At 44.7% G+C, this 27,425-nt stretch overlaps 1 protein-coding gene across 1 annotated transcript in view; it reads right to left on the reverse strand.

The window, feature by feature from the left end:
- The window catches only part of LOC144799843 (sodium/glucose cotransporter 4-like), a 791,764-nt gene that overhangs the window by 595,396 nt on the left and 168,943 nt on the right, over window positions 1-27,425 (reverse strand). Inside the window, exon 3 of the mRNA XM_078671423.1 lies at window positions 1,148-1,252. Coding sequence (XP_078527549.1) covers window positions 1,148-1,252 — 105 coding nt within the window. The remainder of the gene's footprint in view (window positions 1-1,147; window positions 1,253-27,425) is intronic.

Consider the following 27,425-nt stretch of genomic DNA (forward strand, 5'->3'; position numbering starts at 1 on the left):
CACACAACGTGAATTATTTACTAGGACTGCTGTGGTGAGGTCATAAAGAGCCTAGGCTAAATTTAATAGATGTCACCCAAATTACAATTGTCCCAAAGAATTACCAACCACTCTCGTGCAGTGTACGCATCAATTGAATTGCTAAGATGAGTTGAGGATTTTAATTCAACAAAGTTTGACCTATTTTATTTACCAAGATTCATGTGTGGTTGGAAGAGAATCTGTTCAGAGAGACTGGCCACTAAGTGCCACAGGCTCTTAAATATTTCACAAGTTTCATTCTAACAACATGGATGGTTTGATTGGCTTGAATTTAAAGGGGGGTATTCCATGGTTAAATATTTAACCGAACAGCTTTCATAGATAGGTAGGTAAAGGTTCCACAAAGGCTTTGTAAAGTTCACCTCCTGGCCCAGGGCTTTGCTACTGATTGCCCGAAGGGCACTTAACATTTCTCCATGTGTGATATCCCCTATCAGTTCTGCCAGCTGCTCCCTGGAAAAACAATATGGTGGATGTTGCTCAACTTTCTGTCCCAGTTTGACCCTGGCCACTCGGGCAATTATCGCGTGTATTTAACAAGGACCCCCTGAAGGTACGGATACCATAGTTCCAAGGCCAGGGAATAAAGGTTTATGACAAAAAACAACCTAGGCAACTATATTAAAACAATGTAATAGACATATGGACAAATGGCTACAAATTATTAAGAAAATATATGTTTTATTATAAATTCCACAAGGACACAACATGTAACATGATTAAAAAGAAAACAGTGAACATGTGTAAAATTATATATCACATAAAGTCAATTAGAAAATTCATACATTTGTAACAATTATTCTAAACATATACTGAACAAATTAAAAAAACTAAAAGTGGCAAATTAGGGTCTCAATTATGCCAATCTGGAGCGTTATTGACTGCGAGATAACGTGTCCTATCACAAAGATAACAGCAACTTTTGTTTTGTTGTAAACTTTGAGCACTGGCTTGTACACCATATCACAGCAAGTCACAAGACACGCACACTGTACTAACTAACACACGTCCCTGGTTTGTAAACCAGTCGTGTCCCATTACTGAATAATCAGACAGGCGGCAGGCACAGTAGCCACAACAAATTAAGCCTGGCATGGATTCTTACGTTCCACTCGAAGCCTCCGACCGCCAGGCCTCCAGCCGCTGCAGTGCTCGCCATGCCGACGAACAGGCCGCTCCCCACATTACTTGACATGAGCGAAGCCCCGATCTGCAAGGAAACCATGGAAGAGTACAGAGCATGACGTTTAAACGTATAGCTGTGCATTGCACTATATGTACCATCTTGGACCAAGATTGAACAATTACAACAATGCCGTTGCATATTATAGCTTCTGCTTTTGGTATAAAAAACATAACTATGTGAGCAGCAGTAACAATGTATTCGAATGGAAACTGAATTTCGAACATTCGATATACATACGTATTTAACAAGCATTGACATTGCCAAAGGGTCTGGCTTTAAAGGAATGATGTATGGTAATGTGAAGCACAACAAACAAATTGCATGGGAATAGATATGCATTTGTGTGGAAGCAAAGAACTATAGAATAATATTGGTGTCGGTTAAATGGTGACAGTTGCACTGTAAAGCCAGACCTAAAAATCCACATAGGTAAATGACTACCCCCTTCCATCTATGCTGCTGCCAAAGAAAAAGAAAAAAAACGATCCAGCTGTCTAAGAAATTTTAACAGCATTCAAATGTCATGTGCATGCCCCTAGAAGTTCAAGATCCGAACGCTGGATAAATAAACTACATGATCACAGCTGTGTGGAGGGCAAGCACTTTTTTTGTGGAAGCACACAACTTCTGCCCAATCATCACATGCACTCCTGGCTCCCAATATGTGAGGGGAGCCAAATCCCCTCTCTAATAATGATCACATAATTATTTGGCAACAGGTATGCTGTCAAGCCAAAACATAAACATGACATATGCAGTGTTAGCAAGAGTTGAGCTCTTGATAAATTGGAACAATAGATATTTAGTCTTTGTGATCCATATTGCACTCATTACATTGCACAGGTTTTGCTCTTGGATATAAGGTCTTATAATAACATATACACAAATAGTCCTGCAGGTGACACTGTTGCTTGCTTGCTCTACCTCCCAATAAAGTATATAACTATACCTTGCCAGGCAGATTTCCGCTAAACCCTAGCTTTGTGCATTGGTGCCAGGCTGCCACGGCAGTCTCTTCAGAAGTGCCAGAGAAGGATGAGACTGGGTTCCCTTTAGAAAAGTTGTGAATACTTTGTTATCCAGCGGCTGTCAATTAGTTCTTCCTGAGCACTGTCATTTGGTAGATAGCAGGTGGTAGGGATGAAGGGGGATACTGCAGGAGAGGATGTTACTAGACCAGAACTGCCCTTTTGTCTGTCTCAGATTACTGTTTTAGAAAGGCAGATGACAGCCAGGCGCAGGAAACTCACACCTCATTGTGACCATGTTGTGGGTGATTCTGCTTGCAGCAAATGACAGTGTTACCTACTGCAAGAAGCATCACTTTTCATAATGACTGTATCTGGAGGGTGGCCTCAAAAGGACATTTGAAAGTGAACCAACTCAAACAGGCTCTGAAGCTTAAGACAGTGAATCCATATCCTGTTTGGAAAATTTGAATTAAAGTGGAATCCAAACCACCCTACTTTGTTCCAGTCGCACATTCTATATGACCAAGGAAGGGAGTTCTCCAAGCATTATAAACAACATTTTCAGCAGCAAGTCTGGGTAAGTGTAGTCAGTCACCCACCTGCAGTGGTGGGGTAGTGGTACAGCAACACTGCTCTGCTGATGGACTACTCTCTATCTCATTTTGTCTTCCTTTCTCTCTGCTTTTGTCTACCTTTACTGATTTTTCCCCTCATACCTGGTGGTCTAGTGGTAGAGAATCACTGATCTGCTGCTGGACTGCCCCCTGTCTCTCTTTTTTTGGCTTTTTCTGACTTTTTCTACTGTTGCTTTCTGTCCCTTTCATACTTCTTGCACATCTTAGTGCTTTTTTCTTGTTTTCTTCTTTGTGCCCTTTGCCGAGTTTGCCCCTGTGATCACCTATGGCCTGCCATCCTCTTCCACTGCTACTTTGCTGCTACTTGCGTTTCCCACCTTCCAGCTGTCCAGCCCCCCACACACAACTTAATGATGGCTGCGCATCAGGTGCACTGCTGGTGCATGGAAGGCGCACCAAAGGCTAGTCCGTCTATGCCTGGACCGTGCCCAGTGCCACAAACCCAGGTCCTCAGACCTTCCACTGTTACAACACCAGCACCCTCCTCAACCTCTACTCCAGACACCGTCTGCTACCTCACATCGCGAAAGGACACCCAAGCACACTTCTGCTGCCGACACTGCAGCTGCATCCTGTCTCACCTCTGCCTCCCACCACCCAACTGACAAAAAGCCCACCCGACCGGCTTAGCTGCATTCTCCTCAATGTGCGCTCCCTCCACAAACATGCCACAGAAATCTGTACCTCCTCGACTCCGTCACTCCAGAGATTGCCTTTGTCATGGAACCATGGACAAACTTGGGGTTATCTGTAAGCACTCCCAGGATATTTCTAACCTGTAAACCGACAGGGATAGTATTGGATTGAAGATACTCAGTGAGCATACGTATCATAAGCTCGAAGGGGAAAAAATGTATTTTTTTGTTTCTCAAGTTACTTGAGAAAAAAAGTGATTTGTTCGCCTCGAGCTTATTGGATTTAAGATACTCATTGAGCATACGTATCATAAGCTCGAGGCGGACACATTTCTTTTTTTGTTTCTCAAGTAACTTGAGAAACATAAAAAGAAATTTGTCCTCCTCAAGCTTATGATATGTATGCTCACTGAGTATCTTAAATCCAAAACTATCCCTGTCGGTTTACAGGTTAGGAATATACCGGGAGTGTTTGCAGATAATCCCAAGTATATTAACAATTTCAGTTATATAGGAACCACAAGCTCTAGGCACTGGCTAGCGTTAGGAAATGACATTGCAACGAAGAACCTAAAAAGTTATCTGATATAATTACGGACATTGAGAAACAAATTCAAGATAGTAACACTGTACCTGAGGCAAAGAAACTCATTGAAAAGGTTCAAAAATGGTAGAAGAATTCCATTGAATAGAACAAAAAAAAAAGTAAAAAGGACATTAAATCCTTCACACAAGAGCGAGCCTACCCCTACCTTAATAAAGACTTTTACACAAACAGATCTTACAATAGTAACCCCCAGAACTCAACAACAATTTAGTTGGTTTCTCTGATACGTCAGCTGAGTCCTCTGACAACTCTGACGTGAGTGAAGGATCTAGTACTTCCACAAGGAACCCAAACACTGATTTTTTAGGGAGAGAACAATCAGATCCTCCCAAGAGAGGATGCATGAAACAACAGCCCCGCTGGTACAACCCCCCTGGCGAGCGACAGACGAGGCAGAAATGGTACCAATGGTAACGTCTGCAGTGGATTCTAACAACATGACCATTCCCATCTTCAACCTCTCCACCCATGAACTATCTAGTCACGAAATCTCTATCCTTAGCAAGGGGTTCTCCTTTGTCCCCACGACCTATCCCAATTTTCTGGAGCTACAATTTGAACTGCTGCGGTTTTTCCGCAAAATAAGACTACATGCCTGTTTTTTACAGAACCCAAGCCCCATCAAAGTATCCAACACACCGTTTAGACCCCCTCTACCTTCTCTCCATTTGCCAACATGATCCCTAGCAAGATCATAACCTTTGAGAAACTGGTCCTCAAGGAGGCTTCTCTCATGTCGGACTCACACCACTATATCCCCTATAACATCTTTATGGATGAGAAGTCTGCGATTGCCATCTTACGTGAGAATACCAATCTAGGTATAAAACCCACCGATAAGGGGGTGGCATTGTTCTCCAAGAAATCAATGACTATAAAGAGGAACTCAATGGCCAACTATCCAATACAGATCATTATTGCAGGTTACCCCCTAACACACCCAAAGGAACTGCAAACTCTCATAAAACAAATTACAGATGAAGGCCTTCAACAAGGTTTTCTCAGCAAGCATGAATATCAATTCCTCAACACTATATCACCCCGTACACCTGTGATTTATACCTTGCCCAAGGTTCACAAGAGAATGGACAATCCGCCCGGCCGACCCATTGTCTCCGGCTGTGGCGCAATCTTGGAACCCTTGGACAATATGTCAACTACTTTATTATAGATTTCGTCCCTCTAACTGAATGCTACATTCGTGACAGCATGTCCATGATTAATCTTATAGAGAATCAACCCTGTGACCCCGACTGCGAGTCCTTGTACACAAACATCCATCAGAAGGATTCCCTGCTAGTGTTGGAACTCGTCCGCAACCAAAGACCACGACCACACACAGTCCCTACCAACTTTATCCTACAACTTCTAGAGGTTTGCTTAACCAGGAATGTTGTCCTCTTTGGCAACCAATTCTGCCAACAAGTGAAAGGTACATCTTTGGGGGCTATTTTTGCCCCCAACCTGTCAATCCTAAACATGGACTCACTTGAGGTCAACTATATCTTATCAGACACTAATCCCTTTTACACTTGTATTGGAAAATGTAAACGATATACGGATGATATTTTCATGATCTGGCAGGGCGATGTCAGCATGTTGGAATCATTCCTCCATTGGCTCAATAATAATTGTGAGGGCCTAAGATTTACACTGACTCATGATAAAGCATCTATTCTTTTCCTCGACCTCAAAATCACACACGCTGATGGCATTCTCATAACCGGACTATTCGCTAAACCACAGAACGCAACATATTATTAAGCTATGATAGCAACCACCCTCGGGCACTCAGCGACTCCCTCCCATTTTCCCATCAAACTCACTAGTAGAAGGTACCCATACAGACTTGTTCCCAATGAAATGAAAAGAGCATTGCACTGCCCCATTGAGGCTCCACTAGAACCCAAAACCAAGGCGAGGACAGACCGTCTGGTATGCGTAACTACCCTCTCACCAGTCTCCAATGCTATGCGCAAGACCATTATAAAAAACTGACCTGTCTTTAATGCTGGTTCCCTTAACTTAGAGCGCCCCATGTTTGCTTTCAAGAAAAGCAAAAACTTTAAAGATCATTTAGTGTGTGCAGCCTTACCAAGCACCAATAATCACAACCCCTCTTTACATGATCTCTGGTCTCTAGCACCGCTTAAGGGGCATTCCAAATGTGGTAATTGTGTAGTATGTGAGTTCACAATTGAATGCAAAGAATTTGTGTTTAAAAATGTCAAAAATGAACTAAAGTGTTATCAAATTGCAATGCGTGCAATGTTGTGTACGCAATTTTCTGCCCTTGCGACAAAAAATAAGTGGGACAAACAACTCAGAAGATCTGTCTACGAATTTCCCAACACAGGAGAAGGATCAGATGCAAAACACCAAATGCACCCCTGGTGGAACGTTTTGAACTGAATGGACCTTCTGAAAATGACATTCGCTGGACCATTATCACCATGGTTAAACTACCTCCAAGAGGAGGCGACATCGCAAGAATACTAAATAAAGAAGAACTAAAGTGGATACTCAAAACAGACAGTCGAAATGCAGGGCTTAACCGCCTCGAGGACTGGACGTCATTGACATAACATGCAATTGTATCAGTTTTAAATGTCTCTTTAAAATGTATCTTGGAAATTACCGGTATGATATGTTGCACAGGCTACTCACTTTCTTAAACACTCTTCAAAATGGCACCCAAGAATGCACCACCGGTAGTCCCTTGTCTATCACCATGCAAGCCAAAGACTAACCAAGTTTAGTCTTTCATCCCTTTCCCTCACTACCCCACATGCACCGATCAGCCAATAGAATCACAGCCCCGCCCTCTTAAATGTAGATGCTGAATCACTGCCGTAAACATCACTCGAACAGACGGAATACCGCTACTTAGCTCCTGTCTATCAAACCGATAAGTTATTTTCCCTGGGCGGCCCACAATTATCGCATACCGTATCGAGTGGTTTTGAATTCTCCCCCACTCTTCGCTCCCTACAAAAATCCAACATACCCTGTATACGATTGTATATCGAATATAGACATTAAAGAGTGTTAAGGATCATAACCAAAAGTAGATCACCAATAGCGATATATGTATTGGATGTCTCTTTTGTTAAAATGTTTTTTCATGTAAAAAGTGTTTGTGATATATGTTGTATTGCACATTTATGCCCTATTTAAGTGTGTTTGCTAAACAGTTTTGAGAACAGCACATTCATGTTTTATTTAAGTGTGTTTGTAAATTGTTTTGAGAACAAGGATGTATTGATATGACACGACATATGTCTTTTCTCAGACAGAAAGAACTAAGAACAAAAAATAGTGATAATAAAAAGGTGAAATTAAATACACCATTTCAACCTAAAATAAATGGGCTTGGCTATTTAGCAAAGACACCTAGGTTTAAAAAAACGCGAGGCACAGGCACATTTTTCCACCATGAGGCAGATCTATAACAGCTTTGACACTCAAGACCCTCCCACCAACCCGACACCACCGCACCCAAACACTGCTATCGCCCCAAGCTCCGTCGCACTTCTCCATTGAGATCCCAAACTCCATCGTAGACTGGAAACATGCAGAGATCAACACTCTGCTAAAGATACCTTTCGCTGACCCGACAGACCTCAAAAACCTCAGACCCATCTCCCTGCTCCCCTTCCCAGCCATCAATGCCCAACTCTCTGCGTTCATCGAAGCCAACTACAACATGGACATCTCCCAATCCGGATGTATGACATTACAACGCATGCTTTTAACACGCATGCCTTTACAACGCAGTATTTACAACGCATGCCTTTACAACGCATAGCACTTTGGGGTGCTGGATAGTGAATAGTTTAATTTACTATTCCAACTCCAGTCCCCGTGGATAGTAGGGAAGGTGTTGGATAGTAAATTAAATCTATTCCCTATCCTAGAGCGCCCCCCAGCGCAATGCGTTGTAATGGTTTGCGTTGTAAATACCGCGTTGTAAAGGCACTACATTGTAAAAGTTGCGTTGTAAAGGTTGTACACCCCCAATCCAGCTTCCGAAGCAACCAAAGCAGTGATACCGTACTTCTTGCCACCGATGACAACCGCTCCCTCCTCGACTGGGGAAAAACTGCAGCCCTTATCCTTCTGGACCTCTTGGCTGCCTTCTACACCACCTCCCACCACACCCTAATCATGAGACTCCATGAAGATGGCATCTGTGACAAGTCCCTGGTCTGGATCCACTCCTTCCTTACCGGTAGAACACAGCGAGGCAGACTTCTTCCGTTCCTCTTTAATCTGAGGTTCCGTGACAATTTTAAGTGATGTTTTCGACTCGCACGAATATGGTCGAGTCTGGTATCTAAGAACCGCAAATGACGAGTTTAGTAAGTGTGCGCAGTTTCGCTGTGCTAAGTTAAACCGTTCATTTGATATGTGAGTTTTTCATCTGTACCCACGGGTTCCATCTTAGATACGGCATCCATTTTGTCTCTTGCCCTCAAGTAGCCAGCGAACGGACACTGTCCGCTTCGTCACCCTGGGACTCTCAGGATATTTGTGGAAGACACATGTACTTTGTAAATATCTTTTACGATGAGGGGGATGATACTGTAAGGCAGATGGCCCCGCTCGAGGCTCATCTTGCCGTCCGGTTTATTGTCTCAGCCGTGCATCTCATTAGGCACGTCCCTTTGATGCCTGTATCTCGTGTTTCCCGATACCTCCCCTTTTACACTCTTTTCAATCCCCCACTGTCTCCATCTTCCTCTGCACCTGTCTTTGTCCCTATTTCGATCTGTTTTACTGCCGATTGGAATTCACTAATGTTGGGAAGATGGGTTTTTACAGTTGGGAACCGCCAAATGTTTCCGCACTTATGTTCCTGACCTTATGTGTACCAAAGTGACCAAAGCGACCCCTCTGGGGGATAATTATGGGAACCAGGTTGTAAACTTTTGTGTACCATGTTGTCCTATGAGTTAATTTTGTATAAAAGGAGCGATCCACAGAACCAATTGGAAGCAGTCTCCCCAAGTTGCACGTGTTGTACTTGTCGTGACTTCTGTGTTCCCTGCAGTAATAAACCTTGAATCTCTGACGCCGAAGGAAGTGTCCCGTGTCTCTGTAGTTTGTGCGCCGAAACAGGTATCCCATGAAGGTTATAGGTGTTGTTCCCTGGCACCGCTGGTACTGTTAAAAGTCCAGTCCTTCAGTTGGCGCCCAACGTGGGGCGACTTCAGTGGTACCGGTCCGGTCCAAAGCCTGATGATCGTGAGGAACTTCGTGTGAAATCTCCGAGGGAAGGTGCACCCCGCTTCATCGATCCTGTTATCGAAATAAGTGGCCCGAAGTTTTTCCCTGCGAAGATTCCCGCCTCCTGACGGCTGCGACGGACCGATGCCCTGACTGTCGACCTGTCTTCGACGCCCGGCGTAGACCTTATGTACAAGCGAGACGATAGACGGGCCTTCCTGGTGACGCCATTGAAGTTCTGAGTTAAGTATTTGTGGGTCGCTCCCAGTCCTTAGTGGTTGTTCTAGCTTTTTTGAAAGCTTTGTGGTTAGCCTTTAAGGCTTTGTGGTAATAGCTCTCCGAGCTTTGTAATAGCCTTAAGGCTTTGTTGTATTGCATGGTTCCATTGCATTTGTGGTTCTTAGTATTGGTTCTTAGTATTATTTGACAGTTGCAATTGCCAAAAACCGAGGGTTTTGACTTACACGAGGTTTTATTGCTTCGGTAATCCTTGAAGTTTGATACTAGGTTAGTGTGCACGATGCCTAGTCATAGTGATTTGTTTCGTATTTTCAAATGTTGCGCAATGGATTCCCGGTTGGAGGACTCGTGTCCGATACCTCCAGTTGGAACTCCGATGCATGATCTATATAGTCGACATGGGGTGGGTCCTATAATCTATAATGATTACTGGATCCACTATACAAAGAAAGACGGTGACCTTAAATGGCCACCACACGGAACTTTTGAACTTTCGATTTTAGATAATCTTGAGGCTAAATTATTTTTAAAGAAAGCTAGGCCAGCTATGTTTGATTCCTTTCGGATATGGCGTAAAGAGGCCAAACAGAAAGAAATCAAACAACTTAAAAAGGATAAAAAGCAAGAATTTGTTCCGATAATGCAAGCTATAAAAGAATGTAGACAAGACAAAGAAGAAAAAGATATGGAAATCGCTACTAGATTGCATCACATGAAAATAGATAAATGTTACCCAGTTTTACCGAATAAATCAGAAAAGAAAGAAGAAGATTTGAAGGAGGATTCCTTGCTATCATACTTGATGAAATCACCACCTCCTTATGTACAGGGTGCTACTGCTCCTGTAGCTCCTCCTATAGCTCCTCCTGTTGTTCCTCTTGTTGCTCCAGCGGCTGCGGGCCAGCCCGCTGTTAACCCTACGTTTGTTCCACCACCTGTCCTCGTTCCTACTGCTCCTGTACCTGTACCTTTGCAGACTGTTGTTTCTGCTACTCCGACTATCTTGTCCGTTCCTACTATGCCTTCCTTCACCTCTAGTGTTGTTGCTCCTGTTTTTCTTTCTCCTTCTGTTCGTAAGCGTGTTCCTAACTCTGTTGCTACCCTTTATTCACCTCTTTCTGGTCCGTTATTTTCGTCCGATTCATCTGAAACTCCTCAGAGACGGAGTCAGATCCCTAGTGGTAGGGAGAAAGAGACGTTAGTAACAATGGCACATAGGTGGATAAGACATCCTGCTAATTACACTCCGCGTGTAGTCATTGATACGTTTTCTCAGTTTAATGAGCCTACGCAGAGATTCGTATTTGAGGAGATGTGTAACTTTTTGAGAGAAGAATGGTACAATAATGATGTAGATGATGTACCATCCGACATAATTGAACTCCAGAGTCACTTTTCGAACGGTATGATTATAGGAGACGATGTACGACGTGCCGTGGAACGCTTATTAGCATTCAGACCCACAGCACATTCTCGGGTGTCATTAGATGATACCACTGTGAACTGGAAAGCGGTTCCTGGTCAGTATCCCATGAGAGAAGTCCCGCCACTGTGGGTGCCTGGAGATCCGCAAGCTAACCCTGCGGTTTTACCACATTTTCGAAGGGTGTGGATACATCTTCCATGGAAACGATCGGAAGTTTTGCAAGTGAAGCAATCCTTACCCGATCCGCGTAAAAATCCGGCTGGTTATTATAAGGAGTTATCACAACTGATAGAAGCTTCTATTATGAATATTGCCGACATCGACATGTTGTTTGGCAATGTTGTACCGCAACCAGTTTGGGCTAAAATTCGTCAAGCCAATCACACAGCTGAATTAGGGGGTGATTGGGCTGCACTGCTAGCAGCTGATGCATTACAAGTCGGTGGGGCTAAACCTGAACAGTTGATCTTGGATTTGCCTCAGAGAATCATTACGCTCATGAAAACTCTCATGCCAGCGATGAAGGTGAACTGGGATAAGTTATCAGCTTGTAAACAAAAGAAAGACGAGAGTGTCTCAGATTTCTTTACAAGGTTTGAGGAAGCGTTTGTCGACCACAGCGGCCAGGACATGGGCGCTGAGGGAGGTCAGCGGTTATTCGTTGACAAATTTGTGTCAAATTTGCTGCCTGAGCTATGCAACAAATTAAAGAATTCAGAAAGTGCGTGGGCAGTTTCAACCCCTGCGCAAATATTAGCAACGGCTCAGTATTATGAGAATAGGGAAAAGGAAGAAAGTGATCGTGTAGAAAAGAAAACGAAAGAACTCAAAACGAAGGTTTTGTTGCAGCAAGCATACCCTCCACGATCAAATCAAAATGATGCACAACAGCAGTATCGACCACGAGCACAGCTCGATAGAACACAGCCGCGCTCTGACAACTTTGATTACAGATCTTCACTTGGGTATAATCAGTGCGCATATTGTAGGAAAGAGGGACACCTAAAATATGATTGTCTTGCTTTACGGGACCGTCTGAATGGTGTGTCGACACGAGGAAATCGTGGCGGTGGTCCCCAACCGGCACCACGTGGTAGAGGTCGTGGTTCATCCCACAATCAGATTGATCGTCATCAAAATCAATCGGATGCAAATAATTATTTCGACCAGCGAAATGCGGGGTCAGTTCGATCTGCACAGTATAATGTTGATGACTATTATATAGACCACGAGACTGTTGTAAATGACCACTACTAGGACAGCCAACGACAAAGAGAGGGAGTAGTATCAGTTCCGGTCGATCAGAGTGGGCCTTACGTTGCAGTGACTACATTGGGTGTAGTTGAGCCTTTTCTGTTAGACACTGGTGCGACGAAAAGTTCCATCATGCATTCAAAACTCCCTGGCGCACCTTTGTCTGGCTTAACGAACGTTTCCGTCGGATTCTCTGGCGCCCCTGTTAGTAACCCAGTCTCTAACCCTTTGCCTCTTATGATTGGACCTCGTGAGCTAACGGCTCCACTGATTCCATCTACAGGTTGTGGTGAAAATCTTTTGGGCCTGGATTTGTTGAAACGATTATATGCAACATTGTATTGTTCCCCCGAAGGAGTGGAGCTTACATTGGGAAGGAGAGTGATTTCTCCCATGTATTTATCGGTTGATAAATTCCCACCGGAATTGAATTCCCTCCCTGCGTCCTTATGGGCCACAGGTCCCAATGATGTGGGCCTGTTAGACATTCCACCCTATGTGATTCAATTGAAACCAAATGCGCGATTACCGCGTTTACCTCAATATCGTATTTCTCTTGAAGGCGAACGAGCACTGTTAGCAATCGTTCATGATCTCATTGGAAAAGGTGTTGTTGAAGAAATTCGTGGAAACGTGTGTAATAGCCCTGTATTGCCAATTCTGAAACGAACTGACCCAACTAAACCTCCTGTGTATCGTTTTGTTATAGATTTGAGAGAGGTAAACAAAATAGTGGTTCCGCAATTTCCTGTGGTCCCTGACATTACGGCTTTATTAACAATGATTCCGGCATCTGCCTCCTGGTTCACAGTGATCGATCTAAAGAATGCTTTCTTTAGCATCCCGATTGCAGAGGAAAGCAGAGACCTGTTCGGATTCTCATTAGGAGGTCGCAGTTTTAGGCTAAAACGCGCTCCACAGGGCTACTGTGAGAGTCCATCAATCTACAGCCAAGCACTTAAATGTCAGCTTGATGCCTTTGTATTGCCTAAAGGTGCAGCTTTGATTCAATACGTTGACGATCTTTTAGTGGCAGCTGATACAGAAGCTATTTGCAAGACGGCTACAGTATCATTATTGCACTATCTACATGACTTGCACCACAAGGTATCACCTTCAAAGCTACAGTATTGTTGCCAAGAAGTTACTTATTTAGGTCACTTATTGTCAAGAGAAGGGAGAAGGTTGACCCCAGAGAGAATTGCAGCGATTTCCCGAATGACTGTGCCAAAAACCCAGAGAGATGTTCGTGCCTTTTTAGGTATTACGTCCTACTGCAGACAATGGATTCCAAATTTTTCATTGTTGGCGAAACCATTGATAGCCCTTACGTGCAAGGATGTTTCATCCCCAGTACCTTGGTCTGAAGAATGTCAGAAAAGTTTTTCTGAATTGCGTGATGCGCTGTGTTCGGCTCCTGTGTTGGGTACCCCTGACTACAGTAAGCCGTTTACACTATACGTTCACGAGAGGGATGGTTGCGCGTTGAGTGTTTTGACACAATCTTTTGGTGGTAAGCAACGCCCATGTGCCTACTTTTCTTCGACTTTAGACCCAGTAGCAAGGGCTTTGCCAAGTTGCTTAAGAGCAACAGCGGCAGCTGCGGCGTCCATTCGACAGTCTGCAGGTCTAGTCATGGATAATATACTCACGGTAATGGTTCCGCATGCAGTCGACACTCTATTGAACCGAACGAAAACTCAACATCTGACAAGTGCAAGATTGTCCGGATATGAGTTGACGTTGCTGGCCAGTCATATACGGATAAAACGATGTAATGTGTTGAATCCAGCAACATTGCTGCCGATCGACACAGAATCAAGTGATGAAGCAGTACATGACTGCTATCTCAAAACTGAAGAGGAAACTAAGGGTCGCATTGACCTAAAAGAAGCTCCATTGACAGATCCCGATGGTACTTTGTATGTGGATGGTTCTTGTTTCAAGTTGCCGAACGGTGATGTGGCGACTGCGTATGCTGTAGTTACATTGAGAACGATTGTGGAAAGTGCAAGATTAAATCAAAATTCGGCTCAGGCTGCTGAGCTAATTGCTTTGACGAGAGCGTGTGTATTGTCTAAAGATAAACGGGTGAATGTGTTTACAGATAGCCAGTATGCATTTGGTGTGGCACATAGTTTTGGACGACTGTGGAGAGAGAGAGGATTCCTTACGTCACATGGTACGAAGATTCAGCATGGCCAGCTTGTAAATGATCTTTTGGATGCACTTACGTTGCCTAAGCAAGTGGCGATTGTTAAATGTAGTGCGCATCGTAAAGTGATGGATGATGTTGGTCGTGGTAATGCGTTTGCGGATGAGACTGCTAAGGAGACTGCCCGGAACATTAGCACTCGAATGTATGTGACGAGTTCGGTTAGGTGGCCTGCAGAATCAAGTATGTGTGAAAACACTATCGAGAGTGTGAAAGCAATTCAGAATGAGGCCACCGAAACTGAAAAGACGAAGTGGAAAGAAAGTACGGGAAAGTTGGATGCGAATGGTTGTTGGACTGACTTATCGGAACAGAAAAGATGGATGTTGCCTGATGCGTATGTACTGGCTATTGTGACTATGGCACACGGGTTAGCACATATTAGCGCGAAAGGTATCTGTAAATTGCTGTTTCCTGTGTGGAAGAATGATGGTATTACGAAATGTGCTGAACGCTTGGTTAAGAATTGTATGGTGTGTTTGATGCACAATCCTGGTAAGGGCACTCCCACTCCACCTGGTCATTTTGCCCCTCCTGCGTACCCTTTCGAAGTTATCCAGTTGGACTTTATCCACATGGAGAGATGTAATAATTTGAAGTATGTGCTGGTTGTGGTGTGTGCATTTTCTAGGTGGATTGAGGCCTACCCCCTTAAGGATAATACGGCTTTATCCACGGCAAAAATTTTACTCAAAGAGTATTTTTCCCGCTACGGAATGCCTCGGGTTGTGTGGTCAGACAACGGAAGTGAGTTTGTTGGGAGCGTGATGAAGAGTGTGTGTCGCGGGTTAGGGATTGTACAGAAATTTCATAGTGCCAATCATCCTCAGTCAGCCGGTTTGGTTGAAGGGTACAATGGCACCCTTAAACTAAAACTAGCAAAGATTCAGGCTACGACAGGTCTTTCGTGGCCTGACGCTTTACCCTTAGCATTGCTATCAACAAGGGCAACTGTACACTCCCGAGTAGGGCTCAGTCCCTATGAAATAGTGTTCGGTCGTCCTGCCAATGTTTGGGGGGTCCCTAGACCGGGTGCCTTTTGTGAACTTGAGTATCCAATGTTAATCGATTATCTTCATGACTTGACTGCTAAACTGAGGTTAATTCACCAACAGGTTCACGAAGCATTGCCAACACAGACGGAGGGTCCAGGCCACCAGCTCCAGCCCGGAGATTGGGTGGTAACGCGCAATTTTTCGCGCAAGAACAATTTGGATCCCAGGTTCACCGGACCCTATCAGGTGCTCCTTGCCACGAGAACTGCAGTTCGTCTTGAGGGGCGGAAAAATTGGGTGCATGCCACCCATACCAAGAAAGTCCCCATTCCGTTGCCAGCAGACTCGTGGGTAAGGAAAGGCATTGCATCAACTGAAACCGAAGGATTGCCGGCGTTGGTACCTTTCAGCGACGCACAACCTGTCGGAGAATCCTCAGTGCAGCAAAAAGGCATTATTGAACACTTGTCATCAGAAAACTCAAGACCAGAACATTCAGCTGATCAACAGGGCGTTGTCCCTTCAACGGATCTTTTGTTTAACGAACAGACACGTCCTGGGAAAACCCGATATTTTTTAAGATCCAGCACTAAAGACTAATAAAACCCCGTTCTGTCCCTTGACAAGTGCATTATCCCGTTTTCCATGATCAGTTTGAACACTCATACTATTGTAATTATTTTGTATATATTCATTGAGCTTCGTTCCTTACACTTTTTTGTTTCCACAGCTGAGAGACATTTGTTTTTGATATATATATATATATTTGTGAAATAAAGGCCGTAGGGCCGCGCGTGTACTTCCTCCTGGTTAGTAGGTCTTGACGCTAGGTTAAAGACCGTCGATTCCTGGGAACTCCTAGGAATTGACTATTGCTACACAGAACGAAGTGCGTCAAGAAACGTTGCGGACGGTCATAGGGAATGGCATTTTTGAAGCTGATGGACTTGGAAAAAGCTCAAGCACAAAGATTCAAGCTGCAGCAACTCAGTCGTACCAAATGTTTTGTGTTCCAAATATTTGTACTGTTTGTGACTGTTTCAGCGTTATTGGCGGGTGGGGTGTATTACACAATGTCTTACTTCTTGCCTTCTACTATACCTACTCCTACCCCTGACCTTAAACTCATCTCCACTGACTCTCCTCATTCTTTTCACATCTTACCTGAACACGAGCAGACTAGACGTGCAGAATTCCGCAACAATTCCTTTATTCAACTCCTTCATCAGCATCAGTTAGTGGTTAACACTACTAATTGTTGGGTGTGTGGGTTGATGCCACATACTACGGATAAGGGAATTCCATATCTGGTGTTACCGTATAGCTCCCAAGGGTCTGCTCGAGCATTTCAAACAATGTTTCGAAGCGCACTGGGTTTCCACCCCATTCGAGAACCACGTTCCCCTTACTCTGGTCCTACCTCGTACCAAAAATCTTTGTCTATAGCAATAGAGGATTTAGATAGCGATATCTATGATCCCTCGCTTATCCCTGAAGAAGAGGTACAAGCCTATAGGGTCCTAAGTAGAGGCGAATATAGTGTGTTCACTAGTGAAAAACAGCTTAAAAGCTCGCCTCCGATATGGGTCGTACCCCACATTGGTAATTTTTGTTTAATAGGTCGCGGCCGTAGATCGAAAGCCCGACTTGGAGAGAGTGCTTGCACTGAAAATTATATATTGCCAATGGTCTCGTCCCCTGTGTTTTTGGCTGCCAAGGGTACATACTTTATTTGTCATGATCGTGCATATGCATGGTTGCCCTCTGACTTCATGGGCTCATGTTTTATCGCAAACTTGTTGCCTCCGACGTTTACTGTAGATGCAGATTATCACAAAACTAGAGTTGTGAGAGGCGTAATTAGCGAAGAGGATACTGCCGGTCAAGAGGCAGGAGACTTTTTCAAGGGTTTCCTCCCATTTTGGGGACCTATGGTTAATAGTAGGAACCTAAGACAGTTGACTCGAGTGGTGGAATCGACAGCTAATATTACTGCCAGTGCCCTTGGTAATATCACCACAGAACTTCAGGCGGATAGACTTATGACGTTACAAAACCGTATGGTTTTAGATGTGATCTTAGCAGATCGAGGTGGGGTATGTAAGGTGATCCATTCGAGCTGCTGTATTTTCATTCCTGATAACGCCCCGACTGTCTATCAAGCCATCTCGAAGTTGCATAAGATTTCCGAATCCATACACGTGGATGTAGGGGATTGGACGCTACTTGGATGGTTTTTGGGCCTGATGTCGACTTGGGGTTGGAAAATTCTGACGATCATTGGAGTCGTTGTAGTGTTCCTGTTCACGTGTTGCCTTTGCGTGCAGTGCGGTCCTGCCTTATGTGGCCTCTGTGCTACAACGTGTATGAGACAGCCACCTGTTACCAAAGGGTCTCGGTTGGACAGAGCTATGCTACAACAACATCTCGAGGGTCTGATGAATATCGAATATGATTCCGACTAGTGCTTGCCTACATGAGGGCAAAAGGAGCGTCTGAGGTTCCGTGACAATTTTAAGTGATGTTTTCGACTCGCACGAATATGGTCGAGTCTGGTATCTAAGAACCGCAAATGACGAGTTTAGTAAGTGTGCGCAGTTTCGCTGTGCTAACTTAAACCGTTCATTTGATATGTGAGTTTTTCATCTGTACCCACGGGTTCCATCTTAGATACGGCATCCATTTTGTCTCTTGCCCTCAAGTAGCCAGCGAACGGACACTGTCCGCTTCGTCACCCTGGGACTCTCAGGATATTTGTGGAAGACACATGTACTTTGTAAATATCTTTTACGATGAGGGGGATGATACTGTAAGGCAGATGGCCCCGCTCGAGGCTCATCTTGCCGTCCGGTTTATTGTCTCAGCCGTGCATCTCATTAGGCACGTCCCTTTGATGCCTGTATCTCGTGTTTCCCGATACCTCCCCTTTTACACTCTTTTCAATCCCCCACTGTCTCCATCTTCCTCTGCACCTGTCTTTGTCCCTATTTCGATCTGTTTTACTGCCGATTGGAATTCACTAATGTTGGGAAGATGGGTTTTTACAGTTGGGAACCGCCAAATGTTTCCGCTCTTATGTTCCTGACCTTATGTGTACCAAAGTGACCAAAGCGACCCCTCTGGGGGATAATTATGGGAACCAGGTTGTAAACTTTTGTGTACAATGTTGTCCTATGAGTTAATTTTGTATAAAAGGAGCGATCCACAGAACCAATTGGAAGCAGTCTCCCCAAGTTGCACGTGTTGTACTTGTGTTCCCTGCAGTAATAAACCTTGAATCTCTGACGCCGAAGGAAGTGTCCCGTGTCTCTGTAGTTTGTGCGCCGAAACAGGTATCCCATGAAGGTTATAGGTGTTGTTCCCTGGCACCGCTGGTACTGTTAAAAGTCCAGTCCTTCAGATCCCACGGAGATCAGCTGTGCTGTCCCCTAGGGCTCCTCTCCAAGCCACACCCTCTGCAACATCTACATGGCCCCTCTCGCGGCCATCATCAGGAACTACAGACTCAACATCATCTCCTACGCTAACGACACCCAACTGATCCTCTCCCTTGCCAACTAACCTACAACTGGCAGAAACAACTTCCGCAGCAGGATGAAAGTTGATAATTCAAGGTATCAAACGACTCGTTATATTAATTCTGACTTGAGGCCCAAGTCGAAATTAATGTAACTTGTTGCCACATGCAATATTTGGAAAGTTGCTACTCTTTTGCCCAAGTTCTCCTGGGGCTGTCTGCTGACGCCAGCCACGAGACAGCCTTCTACCCACCTGGGGAGCCGTGTAAATGGCCTGCCTTTGGCAGAGGTGTTACTTCCTCCTGGAAGGAAGCAACATGGGGTGTTAGCGCAAAAGGCAAGCTTCAATGGGGAAGCCACCTTTAAAGGGCAAATGGTCACTAAAGTCGAGAGGGGCTGCTCTTTTGTTTGGGTACACAGGTTGGGTTTGGGGCAGGAAGAGGGAAATACTGGCCATATTTGTTTTCCCATGGACATGTAGCCCACAGGTAACCACACCTCTAGGGCGGGCTACAAGTTCTTAGGATGAGAGAGGGGTTCTGCCATCTTGATGCAGCTGGATGCCACCCTTCACAGGAAGTTGTCATCAATCGGGAGAGAACTCAGAAGTCCTTTGGATAGTGCCCACAACCTCCCCGAGGTCATTTTTTTGGCATGAAAAGAACCCTCCTGGCCCCCGAGACATTAGATCTCGCTTTACTGGAAGGAGAGGATGCACCAAAATGGGACTACACCCTCTGCTTCTCGTGCTAGCGAAAGAAAGGACTGTGCCTGCGGTGTCGTGCTCATGGAGAAGTTGTCCCCTGAGCCCAGCTTGAAGTAGAGTCAGTTAGCTGACTTCCTGTTGTCAGCACAGTGCCAAAAAAGCTAAAGACGCCTGCTGGGGCTAGTTGGTAGCGGAGATCATTGGATGGCCACTACTCGGAGTCGCCATGGTGCAACCCAAGAAACCAGGATCAGATCCTCAAAAGTTACACCTAAGCCTGATGGACCTGGGAGAGTTGTCAGAGTGCAAATTGATCACCCAAAAGGAGTGTTATAGTGCAAGAAGGAAACAGCTGAATCTGTACTGGGGGGACTGGACTTCTGCTGACCCAGGAAGTTCTTTGAGGGACGTCGACCCCTGCGGCCAAAATCATCTCACCAGGTGTGTGGAACAAAGAATAACCCCAGAAAGACCCACGTCGACTGCACAGCATCTTCAGCATCCTTGAGCACCTTCAACATCCTGTATTCCTAGCATCGGAACCACTCCAGAGAAGTCAATGGCAACGAGGCACTGATGCTAGAACTGGACTGGGTAACGCTTTCTTTATGCGGTAACTATTTTGTTGGACTTTCCTGGTCCCCTTGTCTGGCTCCCTGCTGGAGTTGGTTGACTAAAGTAACTCTAAGTAAGAGCATACCAACCTGTAAAGGTTTTTCCTGAAAAAGGTTCTAAGTGTCAGATTTGTTGAATTTTTAGAATAAAGTTCTGAATTAGTGTTTCTTGTAAAATCTATATCTCCAGAACCCTCTGCAGATTGTTTTTCATTTTGTTGTGTAAGAAATTGGGTTACTGGTTGAGGGGGGGGGGGCGTGAAACCCTACTCAAGCAGCAACCTCAGTCCTTGTCAGTGTGAAGTCACAAGCAACCCCCACATTATCCTGTGCTCGACCCTCTGGTATCTTGGCACAGAACAGTCAGGCTTAACTTTGAGGCAGTGTGTAAAGTATTTATGCAGTACCAAAAACAGTATTAAAGTGAAATCATGCAATCCCACATGAATTTAGTAAAACAGAGAGAATTTCAGCTAAATAATACAAGACCAAAATGACAAAAATGTATTCAGTGGAACCGGAGATATGCAAGTTTAAAGAATTCAGTGAAAATAGTACCAAAATGCACAAAATGGCAACTGTAGTTATCTGGTTGCAATGAATAGGAACAAAGTCACTAGTTCAGACAGACCTTGATGTAGCATTGGCTGGCTACATGTGACAACTCAGGTCCACTGAACAGAGTACTTAAATCTTGGCTGCCAAGAGATGCGGAGTCCAGCATTGTACACCAGAAGCAATATCAGATCCAGGCAAAGAGATGCCTACCACGCAGCGGTGGTTCCTGGGAGTTGCAAAGTGTTATGCAAATGTCCTTGTGTGGAGATGCATCGCGCCATCACAGCTCCGATCGGCTGGGTTAGGTGAGGTGATGTTCTTGTTTCTCTGTAGTTTGTACAACAAAGGCGATGCATTGGTTCTGAGGATGCTCCATTTAGCAGCAGAGGCGAAGCGTCGGGTCTGTGGCAAATGCGCCTCACCGCAGAGGAGATCCGTTGCTTCTGCTGAATCAACAGATGGGCTGGAAGAGCACCTTCAGGCCCACTTCAAATAATCCAGGACTGGGGAGGCACCACTTGGGAGGGCAAGACTCACAGATGGAAGGGTCCAGGTGCTGCTTCCAAAGTTGCAGGTAGCCTGTTCTGTCCATGATGCTGGGTACAGGCAGTGTCACTTTACTTGGGACTTACGAGTCAATTAATATGCCTATTGTGTGTAAGTCAATATCACCATGAGTTAAGGTGAGAGCACAAGCACTTTAGTAATGGTTAGCACTGGTAAAGTGGGCATAGCCCTAACTGGATAGCCATACAAGCCAACAAAAATGGGTGCAGAACACAGGAGGGTAAAGGGAAAATGTTGGGGATGACCCTGCAGAAAGAGCCAAGTACAACAGGTGTCCATAAATTCATAAAAATATACTTGGTGTTGGATTCCTTGAGAGTCGAGTTTCTTTCTTCTTCAGTTGTTCTGGTGCTGTTTAAATGCTTACACTTGTTCCTTTGAGCAGGCCTGACTCTTCAGAGCTACAGCTACCAATGGTTGAGCTGGGGTTTAACTAACAAAACATGTCTAGTCCTTAATGAGAGAGCACATGCATTTAGCATTTGTTAACAGTGGTAAAGTGCACAGAGTCCTAAAAGCCTACAAAAACTGGTTCGGAACCAAGGAGGATGAAGGCAAAAACATTGGAAATGCCCCTACAGAAAGGACCAAGTCCAGCAAGACGCCCTTTCAGCCAACATCCAGGGTAGACATCATTATCTTGACTGGCTTCCTTCCTTGGGGGATAGAACATGGACAGAGTCTCTGTAATGCAGGGGCACTTGTCAGTTCTATGCCTCTCATGGAACATGGACATGGAACCATTTCACCACCACACTATACTGGGAGCTGTCTGGGCTACTCTGCACCACCTTCACTCTGATGGGGGATCCTGAACTACCCTCTTTAGGATCACTTCCAGTAAACAATCCAGGCACTCTGGAACTAACCCAGAGGTCTGGGTGTCAGTAAGCTTACAGGTAAACCAGATGTTGGTGTAGCTCTGGAAAAACAATGACTGAACATGTGCTCTCCGGTGATCGAATTGTACAGCTCCTCATTGGTATTTACCTCACTACCCTTCACCCTACTATCCAGTGTCTTAAACAAGTAACCCACAAAATCCCCCCAGGAATGGTGAGACAGTTTATGACTGCCCCTGAATCTCAGTCAATACTTATCAGGGGTGAGACTATATTTCCTGACAAGAGTTTCCTTCATGGGGGAATAACTCACCCTTTCCTCTTTATTTAGGTCCAGTAACGTGTCCCTCCTCTCATTAGATATATGCTTCCAGAGGTCTGCTCCCCAATGCTACTCCGATACCCTATACATCTCAAGAGCAAATTCATATGCCTCAATCCGCCTGTCTAAATCACCCTCCACCTCAAAGTTAGATACCATGTCCCTGGGTATGTGGACACTTTCTTCACTCTGGACACTGTTTTTTCATGACCACCATTATTCATAGACTCTGTCGCTTGTTTAAATTTTAGGTCTTGCTCTTTGGGAGGTTTTCTCTCTTCTGCAGCCAGTCTGGTTAGCTACAGCTACAGGGCCTTTTCAGCTTTTCGGTCCTTCAACTCTTCAGGAGGGACGGTGTGGAAGTATTTATTATTCTTTTTTTTTTTTTTATAAAGTTTTATATAGCGCGAACATGACCACCAAGGGTATCAGAGCGCTTTATAGATTATGCAGCAAGTAAGGGTAAAGGCAAACATGCAAGGTCAACAAAGCGAAAAGTACAAATTAAAAAAATGTCCAACAATCATGTGAGCAAAGCCTCAAGGCTACAAAACAGCGGCTATAGACCACAAGTCAAGTGGGGCTGGTGTACTGGAGCAGATATTTCTTCATCAAGAGTCCTGTAACTTCCATTTTGAAGTTGCCAACGGAAGGAATCACCCTGACTTCAGGGGGGAGAGAGTTCCAGATACTCAACGCCAAGCCTGAGAAGGCTCGATTGTATGTCTTTTTTTTCTTGAATTTTTGTGGTTTGCGTAAAAGGGAGCTGGCACTTCTGGAGGCTCTTGTACCACATGAGAGCTCCAGTTTCTGAGCGAGGTACAACAGGGTCTTGAAGTGGATGGCTTTGTGTGCCATGCAAGCAATTTTCAGCTGTATCCGAGCTTCATATGGGTGTCATTTTAGGGCAGCAGGCCCGGAGAGATGTGGTTGTATTTTTTAGTACCCGTTCAGAGCCTAGCAGCGGAATTGGGAATAAGAGGAGCCGTTTTCACTCTGGGAAAGCCCCAAAGCGTTGTGCTGCCATAGTCGAGCTTTGTGATCAGTACCGGACTGGGAACTGAAAGGAGCCCTGGCAAATTTTGCCAGACCAGCCCCCGTCCGGCGCGTAGCGAACGAGCACAGCGAGCAAGCCCAACTGCTACTAGGAGGGTTTAGGGGGGTTCTCGCCCAAGAAAATTTTGGAAAACGACAGACGAAAATGGTGAATTTTACAGCACATTGTTCATCACATATATATATATTTTTTTAAATATTTTTTATTGGAAATTTTGATACAATTTTACCCCCCCACCACCCCCCTCCCCCACAGGACATTTCCATTTCTTTACGGACAGGAACAAACATTATAAACATCCCATTAGAGTACAGATCAATTAGAAACACTCTTCATAGAGAAAATAAATATAAAGAGTACGAAAAAAAAGGAGGAAGAGAAATATAAAACCAGCTAATAAAATAGAAAAAAAATGTACTAAATAGACCAAAGGGGAAGCGATGAAGAGCGAGAACACATAAGAATAAAAATAAAACATACATGCTCTGCCTGAAAACAGAGAATTTTCTAACCCACCCCTTCCCTCTATTTATTAATTGGAGCCCATATTTGCTGCCCCTTTGCTCTCCCCTTTTTCCCCCGCCTGGCATAAATCGCGTTTTCTAAATTACAGCTATGCAGCAGCCTGGCTACCCATTGCTGCATCGATGGTGGCGGTCTATCTTTCCAGGCTGTCGCTATACACAGGCGGAAGACTGCCATAGTTACAAATAGTAATTATTCCTGGCTTCGGCAGGGAGTCTCACTTGAGACCCCTAGCATAACTAGCTCTGGGGTTAGCTTAACTTGCAGTTTCAGTGCCCTACCAAGGAATACCTCCATAGCTTCTAATACAGGCCGCAAATCTGGACAGGTAGCAAACATGTGCATTATATCACCCTCATTGCTGTCACACCTGGGGCAGGTAATTACCTGTGTTCCCCTCCATTGAGCTATTTTTGCAGGGGTATAGTACAGTGTATACAGAGTTTTATAATGCTGTGCTTGCAGAGTTGAGGATCAAAGAATTTCACATCCATACTTTAGTGATTTCTCAAACGCCGCCCGCTCTATCCCCAATCTGTTTATCCATTTCAGCTTTTCTAGATCATCATCTCTATTCTTAATTAATTCTGCATACAATCTGCCAGTCTTGCCCCTCCTCAATAATCTGCAATATTAAATTATTTTCAAAACCCCCTAGCTCCACCTGTATTACCTGACAAAAAAACTTCTAGCCTGCAGATATTTAAAAAAACTTCTTGAACTTAACCCAAATACCCCTTGAAGTACCGAGAATTGAAGCATACCCTCTGGGCCCATGAGGTCCCCCACCTTCTTGATTCCGAGCCTTTCCCACTCCCCGAAAATTACATCCCCGAATATATCCTGTGGCAGTGTGGGATTCTTCGCCAGTCTAATATGGGCGTTGAATCTACTCAGGCCAAAGCTCTTCTTAAACGCCCTCCACATCCCGCCTCTACTGTTTTGGATTTGGTTTTTTTAAAGAAGCTCGGGTCTGTATGTTTCAAAAGGACATTCTCTGCCTTCTCTCCTAAAATCAAACCGTAGATCTACTTAGACCCTGTGTGTTGTACTGCTTCCATTTCAGCCCCTCCCAGAAGACTTGACATTTGCTTTAATGCTGCTGCCCAATGGTACAGCTTTAGATCGGGCATGGCCCAGCCCCCTCGCTCCCGTGGTAGCGACATAAATCTCAATGCCCTCCTGATTTTGCCATGGGCCCAGATAAAACGGTTAAACATTTGCTCTATAAATCTAAACCATATATTCAATTGTATCAACTTTCAAAGCAAAGTAAATAGTAGATGATGACCTTAAAGAGCGCCAGGTTACCCACCCAGCCACTGAGACCAGAAACTGGGGGAATGTAACACATAAGCATCTGATAACCAGCACCTAGGGCACAGAGGCCAGAAACTATGGAAACATCACATCCATGCAGTGTAAGTCCTAATAATGATTAACATTTTCCTCTGAATTTAAGCTGTTTGTGCAAGATCAGCTGTTCCGGGTACATATGTTCTGAATAGTGATAAGGCTCCCTGCCCTCTCTACCCCAACCCCCAGGCGGATCCGCCAAGAGGTTTGAACACTCATGAAAAATAAATAAATATGTCTGCATAATACATTCATTGACAAACAATATTGTATAGAAACGCTGGGAGCATGAACAAGCACTGCCCGCGGCAATAGGTCTGGCTATGTTTTTAAGTGGGGGAGAGAGAGGGAGAAAGAATAAGAGAAAGGGAGAAGAAGAGGGAGAAAAAGAGTGAGAGATAGAGGAAGGCAAGGAATGAGAGAAAGATGGGGAGAGGGACGGAAAGAGAGAGACGGTGTGATAGAGAGGGATGAGAGAGAGAGGGAGGGCGGGAGAGAGGAACAGAGAGAGAGAGGGATAGAGAGAGCAGAGGGAGAGAGAGGGTGGAGAGACAGGGGGAGAGAGTGAGAGAGGGATAGGGAGAGATAGAGAGAGAGGGAAAGGGAGAGAGAGAGGGAGCGAGTGAGGGAGAGAGAGAGAGAGAGAGGGAGTAAGAGAGAGGGAGAGAAATACAGGGATAGAAAAGAGAGAGGGATGGATAGAGAGAGAGAGGGAGAGAGAAAAGGATAGAGAGAAATGAATAGAGAGTGAGAGAGGCAGCGAGAGAGATATGGGGATAGAGAGGGCAAAAGGGGATTGAGGGAGGGAGAGAGATGGGGAGAGAGTGCGATTTAGAGGGAGAGAGGGATAAATAGAGAGCACGTGAGGGAGCAAGAGAGAGAGGGACAGAGAAAAAGAGAGAGGGAGGGAGGGAGCAAGAGAGGGAGAGAGAGAAAGGAAGAGGGAGTGAGAGGGGGTGAGAGAAAGAAAGAGAGAGAGGGAGGGAGGGAGAGAGAGGGAGAGAGGGAGAAGGAGGGCGAAAGAGAGGGGGCGCGAGAGAGAAAGAGACACAGAGAGTGGGAGAGTGAGAGAGAGAAAGAGAGGGAGAGAGGGATACAGAGAGAGTGGGGGAGAGATTGAAGGAGAGAGAGAGTGAGAGGGAGAAGGAGAGGGAGAGAGAAAGGGGAGAGATGGAAGGAGAGAGAGAGGGAAAGAGAGAAGAGAGAGCGAAGGAGAGAGAGATATATATATATATAGAGAGAGAGAGAGAGAAGGAGAGAGAGAGAGGTATATATAGAGAGAGAGGTATACAGAGAGAGAGAAAGGGGAGAGATGGAAGGAGAGAGAGGGAAAGAGAGAAGGAGAGAGATTTCCATAATTTCACTACTGAACATACCACTAATTTACTTATAATTTTACCCTCACAACACCAAAGTGCTATCGTTGTTTGACATAATGCAATATTCTTTCACTACAGAATAAGGGAATAGTTGAACTAGATAATATAGATTTTATTGTATTATAACAAAATGGGTATCAACGTACTGAATAACATATCATTACGGTATAGCAGTGTCTGCCCATTAATGTAGTACAGAATGTCCCATACAGAATGTCCCCTTGACTGTACCTCCGAATGTAGCCGTATTTGTACCGAATATGACCACCATCTCTGTGCTTCTGTACTACAAAATATGCAATGATTGTAGTACAGAATATGCAATAAGTGTATTATAGAATGTCAGTGCGACCCTACCGAATGAGGCTATTGTACCGCAGAATATGTCATAATTTTACTAAAGAATAAGGCTATTATTGCACTGTAGGATGAGCAATTAATGTAATAATGTTTCGTACCATTGTATATGTTCATTATTGTACAACAGAATGATCCCATGACTGTACTCTACAGAATATGCTATAATTGTATTACTAAAGCAATCAC

Source organism: Lissotriton helveticus, chromosome 1_2 (genome assembly GCF_964261635.1).
Source record: "Lissotriton helveticus chromosome 1_2, aLisHel1.1, whole genome shotgun sequence".
Classification (NCBI taxonomy): Eukaryota; Metazoa; Chordata; class Amphibia; order Caudata; family Salamandridae; genus Lissotriton; species Lissotriton helveticus.